Raw genomic sequence first — 8,402 nt, forward strand, 5'->3', positions numbered from 1 at the left:
ATCAGGCCCAAGTTTTCTTTTGTAAATCCATTTACATCCTATTGGAACAATTCCATCAGGAGGATCTACTAAAGACCAAACTTGGTTTGAATGCATCGAGTCTATTTCCGACTGCATTGCTTCAAGCCATAAATTAGAATCCGCATCAGAAATTGCTTCCTTGAAGTTTCTTGGATCACATCCAATATCGGGTTCACTTTGATCCCCTTCAAGAAGAAGACCATATCTAACAGGAGGCCTAGAAGTCCTCTCGGATCTTCTAGCAATAGGCGTGTCTTGTGATGATTCTTGAGGTGTAGGATCGTTAATTTGTATTTCGGGTTCTTCTCGAATTTCTTCGAGTTCCATCATCTTGCCTTTCTTATCCAATAAGAATTCCTTCTCCAAGAAGGTGGCATTCCTTGAAACAAACACCTTTGTTTCAGCAGGATGATAGAAATAATATCCAATTGAATTCTTCGGATACCCCACAAAATAACATAAGATGGATCGACTATCCAACTTATCTCCCACTGTTTTCTTCACATAAGAAGGACATCCCCAAATCCTCAAGTACGAATACTTAGGAGCTTTGCCATTCCATAACTCGTATGGTGTTTTATCTACTGCTTTAGTGTGAACGTTGTTCAACAACAAAACCGCCGTTTCAAGCGCGTAGCCCCAAAACGATGGTGGGAGCTCAGTGAAGCTCATCATTGATCGAACCATGTCCAACAAGGTTCTATTACGACGCTCCGAAACACCATTCAGCTGTGGTGTCATAGGAGGATTCCACTGAGAGAGAATCCCATTCTCTTTTAGATACAAAAACTCGGCACTTAAGTATTCTCCACCTTGATCCGATCGAAGTGCCTTAATACTTTTGCCTAGTTTGTTTTCTACTTCAGCCTTGAATTCTTTGAACTTTTCAAATGATTCAGACTTATATTTCATCAAATATAAGTACCCATACCTAGAATAATTATCAGTAAAGGTAATGAAGTAGGTGTGACCAAATTTTATACCAATACTAAATGGTCCGCAAACATCCGTATGGATCAAATTCAATAGATTTTGACTACACTCAGGTTTTCCTTTGAAAGGAGATTTAGTCATTTTTCCTTTCAGGCAGGACTCACAAGTAGGTAGAGAGTTTATATCAGACATATCAAACATGCCCTCTCCCACTAGCTTGTTCATCCTCCTTGAGGAAATATGACCTAGCCTAGCATGCCAAAGGTTTGCCGGGTTTTGACTATCGATTTTTCTTTTGTTCGTTGTTACCGGTTTATCAACATAATTTATTGGAACGTCTTTTAATTTTAAGTTATATAGATCTTTTTCAAGTTGTCCATTTCCAATCAAACATTCATTCTTGTAAATATTGCAAATCCCATTCACAAAATTGCAAGAAAAACCATCTCTATCAAGCATAGAAACAGAAATAATGTTTTTAATCAAGTCTGGAACAAATAAAACATCTCTCAAAAGTAACTTAAAATCGTTCTGCAAAATTAAATAAATGTCTCCCACAGCTTTGGCTTCAACTCTAGAACCATTTCCGAGCCTCAGCTGGGTCTCACCCATTCTAAGCTTGCGACTTCTTGTCATCACCTGCAAATCATTGCAAATGTGAGATCCACATCCGGTATCCAATACCCAAGAAGTAGTATTAAGTGAAACATTTATTTCAATATAAAACATACCCTTCGCAGTTCGCAACTGCTCTAGATATTCCTTGCAGTTACGTTTTCAATGACCGGGTTTCTTGCAGTGATGGCAAACATCCTTGGACTTTTCCATGTTTGAAGCCTTTGTCTTGTTCTTCTTCTCGGGTCCGGTTTTCTTGGATGGGGCAGAACGTTTCTTACTTTTTGTACTTGGCCCCTTCTTAGCAGAAGAAGAGGAGCCCACCAAGAGAACCGGTTTATCCTTCTTTAAAGTGGCTTCATAAGTTACAAGCATATTGACCATCTCTTCAAGGGAGGCCTCTATCTTGTTCATATTGAAATTCACCACAAAACCGTCAAATGATGAAGGAAGAGAGAGAAGTAATAAGTCCACATTGAGTTCATGCTCCAATACCAAATCAAGCGTTACCAACTTCTGAATGAGCCAAATCACGCATACCCCATGATCACGGACCAAAGTCCCTTCACGCATGAGACACGTCATTAACTCTTTTACAGTAGCGAACCTTTCAGCTCTCGATTGAGCCCCAAAAAGTTCCTTGAGTTGTACGTGAATGTCAGCAGCATTCACGGTATCCTCAAATCGCCTCTGGAGTTCATCAGACATCGAAGCTTGCATATAGCATTTGTCCTTGATATCATGGTCCCACCATTTATCAAGTTTGGACAACTCTTCCGGACTTATATCAGCTGGTGCTTCCTTCGGAGGAGATTTTTCTAACACGTAGAGCATCTTCTCCGAGGTCAAGACAATCTTCAATTTACGGAACCATTCCGTACAGTTTGCGCCAGTCAGTTTATTTTGTTCGAGAATAGAGAATAGTGGATTGCGCGAATTCATCTTAATGAAATACTGAAAAGAAACAGACAATAATCAGTGATTGTTTAATTAATTTACTAAGACATAAAATAGGCGAAATTTATTTTATGAATCTCACTCCCACTATTTTAACGATTTCACTACCCTCTAGTGAAAACGAGAAACATTTTCTTTAGTGGGAACATGGAGTCCAATTGACAAACTATAGTCCCGAATAATATCAGCCAACCATAATTTTCAAAAGGTAGAACCCAATTGCTTCCAAAGCAACCTCCATGTTTTTTACCTCATGTCCAATAAGGGCCCAATAATATGCGCCGTTTATTGTGACATGTCAAGATGACCCATCAATATCAAGTTGTGATGGACGGTCGCCATGTGGATCCCCAATAATATGAGCCAATCCCATGGGAGTTCCATCCAACTTACAACATGTGTCGATCCAATGTACAGATTTTCGACGAACGGGCCCCCCCATAAAAATGAGCCGGACCGTATCCGCGGGTAGCATCTCATACATTGATCGTTGATGGAAGGTAGGAACATTTAAACAATATTTAAATTTCCTTTATTTATATTGATATCAATTTTAAATCATATTTAAAATGAGGGATTTTAATTTTGAAAATTTGTCTCATCATTTAAAAATTTGTATGCTTGCGGGATTCATACAATTTAGTCTAAACATGCATACAACGATAATATCATATATTATATTTTAGGATGATCGATTCCATTACTAATCGACCCGTGGTTGCCAATCACGAGTCTAAGTCCAATCCTAGGTGATATGCAAGTATGCAATGCAATTCTATTACATTGTGCTTCCAATTTACATTTCTTCAGTCTTTATCATTGCTTGCTGGTCCCACCTCCATCTTCAAAAACTCCCACATTTCTAGTGAATTTACAATAAATTACTATGACAAATAAAGGGATACATTGTAGGGGTGGGAACGGGCCATAAACCAGGCCCACTTTTATTACAAATGATAAAATCAAATTTGGGCCATAAACCAGGCCCATTAATAAAACCCAACAATCAATAATAAAGTCAAATGTAAACAACCTAACATACACCTATAATATTGATCATGGCAATCGATCATCCTTATCCAATAATATTTAATTCAAAATTAATTTATTGGATAACATGAAATGGCAATTAAATTAAACAGGATAAAATCATATTCCATATATAAAATCTTATTTTACATACAAAATCATATTTTACCTTTTTATCAAATAAAATCATATTTTACATATAAAATCCAATTTTATACATAAAATCATATTTTACTCAATATTTCCATAAGATCATATCTTATCATCAATTGTACAAAAAATAATTAATTTCATAAAATCTGATTTAACGGATAAAATCTACAAATTTTCCAAAAATTCAAATTTATCCAAAAATCAATTTTAAAATTTTCGGACTCGAACAATTCGTTCCGACGCCTCGTGGACCAATCAAAAACAATTTTCGATCGGACCAAAAATAGAATTTTAACATATTAAAATTTTAATTAAAAATAAAAAAATTAATTTTCCCGGGCCGCCTGGGACGATCCCGGGCAGCCCGCGCCCCAAAAGGGGCTCGGGCCGGGCAGCGATCCAATCGCTGCCCTTGGGCAGCGACGTTCGCTGCCCCGGGTTTGCCCATTAATTTTAAATTTTTAAAATCATTTTGTTTCAAAAACCAAGGCTTAAAAAGTTTTTGTACAATCGATTAATTTAATCGCTTGATCTGAGCAACCTGGCTTTGATACCACTGTTGGAAAACGGTGTTCAGATCAATCAGAATTGATACCCGGTGCAGCGGAAGTTTTAAAATTTTATATGGAACGATTCCATATCATGGGTATCAAAACTTTACGATTAAATTGTGCGTGTAAAAATTAAATAACAATTAAATTTTTACCTTGAATCTCGAAACGAGATTATGGACACCAACAGATAACTCTACTCTTGTTGTATATCCCAGGAACTGATGGACGAACAATTCTTCAATCAGGTCGACGAACAGAATTCGAATCCCTCTGATAGATTGCACTAGAAAATCTATCAGAAGTTTCTACGAAGAGAATTAACGAATTTGATCCGTTAAACCAGACTGCAAATTCGAAATTCACAGACTGGATTTCAGAGAGAAAAACACAGAGAGGGGGGGCGGCCACTCTAGGTCTCAAAACCCTAGTGTTCGAAAATTATGAGACTTGTGTTTAATTACTACACTGCAATAACTTATTTATAATGTAGGCTGCTAACAGCTTAGGGCCCATTAGTCATAATTTAAAGCCTGACAAGCAAAGCCTGCATATTCAGAAATTAATATAAAATTCACTGTGACTCAGATTGATAAACCAATTTCACCAATGTGCACAAAAACCATTTCTGCATCTTTTAAAGTCAAGATAAATTTTCTGAATCCGAATTCAATGATTCCAAAAATGCCCATCCCTATGTCATTTTAGGAAATCTTACTCTTCTACTTTGATATAAGAAGTCCCACTTCTTTATTCACTAAATTTAACTCTTTAAATTTAATTATCTCAACGGGGATTAAAAATCCATTACTTGTGTGACCCTTAATGGTTCAGGGATACAGCTAGCCGTGGGCTCACAACTCCTTGTGACTCGGAACAACAATTTTCGACTTGCCCATCGAATCATGGTAAGAGCGCCTAGCAACATCGCCCCATGATTCCCTAGGTATCACTGATAGTGCCTGCAAGAACCAATAGATTTTGGTTAGCGTACAGTACGGTCCCTTCATCCATAAATCCCGATAGAATCAACAACCATTGGTAAATCGAGAGTCGTTCGAGATTCGATAACTATGCAATGCATCTTGAAGATCAAATAGTGACATCGCATGTGCTACTAAGAAACCATTTCTTAAAACACATCATGTACTCTGGCCAGAGATTCGTCACACTAATATCTCCTCAGATTGCATAGGATATCCACACTAGCAAGTATGTGGTGAATCCTTGACAACAAAGCATCGACTCCTATATGTGTCGTAACTGTCCCAATCCCGACACCTGATGACCCCAATAGAGTCGGTAAACGAGTCAAAGTACAGTACTAGCATATAGAGTCTCAATGATGTTTCAAGTAGTAAGGACTAATGGTGTACAACCAAAACCGCGGACTTTATCCACTCGATAAGTGATAACCACTTGGAAAGTCCGGATAGGGTAGTTCGATCATTCATCATATGAATATCCATTTGCATGCTTTGAACATCTCTATGTTCCATACCAATGAAACGTGGTACTCGGCATCGCAAATTCTAGTCTCAATCTTGAGCGATCATTATCCTTATTAACGGACGGCTCAATCGACTAGGAACTGTTTAGAATATACAGTGACTATAAGATGTGTTTCATGATAGCCATCCCCATGTGCCACCACATCTTACATACACTATAGTATATTCAAGGTCTTCATCTAAACATCTTATAGTATGTCACAACATAATAATATGATAAAAGATAAAGTAAATGCCATTATAAAAGTGTAAATTATATTAAACAAAAGATTGTTTATACATAGAATCATAAAAGCCCTTAGCCACAAGTTGGCTCACCGGAAACCCACTCTTTCAAAACTTGGCCAGTGTGGCCTTAGCTCTCTCGAGTTCCTCCTTTACCCGACACAATTCCAGGTCCTTTTTAGTCAGAACAACTTCAAGTCTTGACACAGCCTTCAAGTTAGTATTTTCCATTGAAAGAATAGTATTCATCTTATTTCTTTCAGTTTCTGTCAACATACAGCTCTTCATAGAGCATATGCACATATTCCATAGACATTGTTTCATCACATGCATTAGAATTACACACATTATTAGTAGTAGAAGAAATCAAACATACTGACCTTTGGGAGATGTTGCGGTCAGGTGTGGAAACACCTGCGGCAACACCTAAGGGATTGACTTGAAAATTCTTCTTGTTTTCTAACAAGGCTGATAGGGCTGTGTGACTTTTTTCATCATCCTGTTCTTCATCATCTTCAGATTATTCATCACTCAATGAAGTGTTCATCCCTTTTCGACGTGTATTTGCACACTCATTTGCATAATGCTCATAACCTTGACATGCATGACACTGTACCGTGTCAATATTCTTTGAAATTGGCTTTTTCTTCCCTTTTAGCATAAGTCGAGGCTTCTGAGGATAAGGAAAATTCCTTGGTGATTGATCAGGCATGCCGATTCTCAAAGGTTTGTTAACAAAAAACATTGGAGTTTTGTGTTTTTGATCATTCTTCTTTGTCTCCCTCATCTTTTTTAGATAATCACTAAATTTTTTAGTGATGAGTGAGACTGATTCATCATACAGATCTGGCTGAAATACTTCTTGGCCGGATTGAACAAAATTCTTGTATGTGTCATTTGATACTTGAAAGGATATAATATTCCCTTTGTATTTATTCTGTGCTGTAGAGTTCATTTCAAACACTTGAAGAATGCTTATTAGTTCTGAGGTAAAGTACGATCATTTTCTGCAGGGGCTGAACCAGTAGATTTTTGACCGAGTCATGGTGTGTGATGATCCCACTTTATATGAGAGTTTGGTGAACTGGTGTCGGCAAGCAGATGTCAGTGTGAATCAAGCTAAGTTATTTCAGTCTTCTCGACCCGCGAGTTCTTTGGGTCCTCGTCCTCAGTCCTTTAAGAAGTCTTCTTCTTCTACTTCTTCCTCTGGATCGGGTGGTGTGATGCATTTTTGGAAGAAAGGCAAGTGTGACCACTATGGTATGAATCATCCAACGGACAGGTTCCGCAAAGCATTAAGGGCTTGTTTTCGTTGTGGAGAGATTGGCCATCTTAAGAATGATTGTACACAGGCTGGGGGAGCAGGTGGTTCAGGTTCTTGTTCCCAGGCTATCGTTCAGCAGAGGCCATCAGGGTAATCATCGGGAGGATCTAATTTGTGACCGCGTGCTGCTAGTCAAGTGTTTGAGCTGAACCATGACCAGGAAGTGGAGGAGAATGAGAGTGTTACTGCGGGTACATTTCTTTTATGTGGTATACCTGCTTTTGTACTTATTGATACTGGTGCATCTCATTCCTTCATATCCGCACATTTTGTCAAGCGTCACAAGTTACCTTATATTTCTCTAGACATAGTGCTTTCTATTTTGACCCCGACTATTCAGTCAGCATTGGCTAAACGCCTAGTTCTTGGTTGTCCCTTAGAGTTTGAGGGTAATGTTTTGACAGCAAATCTCATGGTATTAGCGATGGAGGACTTCAATTGCATTTTGGAAATTGATATGTTGAACATTTATCGAGCTTATGTGGATTGTTACCAGAGGCTTGTACAGTTTCACTCGGTTGGTGGTGATAGCTGGTTTTTCTATGGTGAGGGAGCGCGACCCCCGATTCCATTGGTATCTTTTTTGATAGCCTGTCGAGCTCTAGAGTCTGGCAGGGAAGGCTACCTCATCTGTGTTGTTGATTTGTACACTGAGAGTGTTGGTATAGGGTGTTTTACTATTGTTAATGAATTCCCTGATGTTTTTCCTGATGAGATTCTGGGTTTACCTCACGTTCGGGAAGTTGAGTTTGGCATTGATATGATTCCAGGAACGTCACCTATTTCGAGAGCACCGTATCGTTTGGCTCCATCAGAGATGCGCGAGTTGAAGAATCATTAGCAGATTCTCTTGGATAAGAGATACATTCATCCTAGTGTATCTCCGTGGGGAGCTCCAGTTCTATTTGTGAAGAAGAAAGATGGGTCTTCGCGACTGTGTATCAATTATCGTCAGTTGAACCGCGTGACCATCAAGAATAAGTATCCTTTGTATCGTATTGATGACTTATTGATTAGTTTCAGGGTACTTCAGTATACTCCAAGATTGATTTGAGATCGGGTTATCATCAAATGTGAGTGAGA

The 8,402-nt window shown here is 38.4% G+C and overlaps 1 protein-coding gene across 1 annotated transcript; it reads left to right on the forward strand.

Annotated features, from left to right (window-relative positions):
* Window positions 1–7,038: 7,038 nt before the first annotated feature.
* On the forward strand, window positions 7,039–8,160 carry LOC140870863 (uncharacterized). Its single transcript, XM_073273270.1, has 2 exons — window positions 7,039–7,409; window positions 7,452–8,160. Exons 1-2 carry the CDS (start codon window positions 7,039–7,041, stop codon window positions 8,158–8,160), a joined length of 1,080 nt encoding a protein of 359 aa, XP_073129371.1.
* Window positions 8,161–8,402: the final 242 nt, after the last annotated feature.

Source organism: Henckelia pumila, unplaced genomic scaffold (assembly GCF_033568475.1).
Source record: "Henckelia pumila isolate YLH828 unplaced genomic scaffold, ASM3356847v2 CTG_270:::fragment_1, whole genome shotgun sequence".
Lineage (NCBI taxonomy): Eukaryota > Viridiplantae > Streptophyta > Magnoliopsida > Lamiales > Gesneriaceae > Henckelia > Henckelia pumila.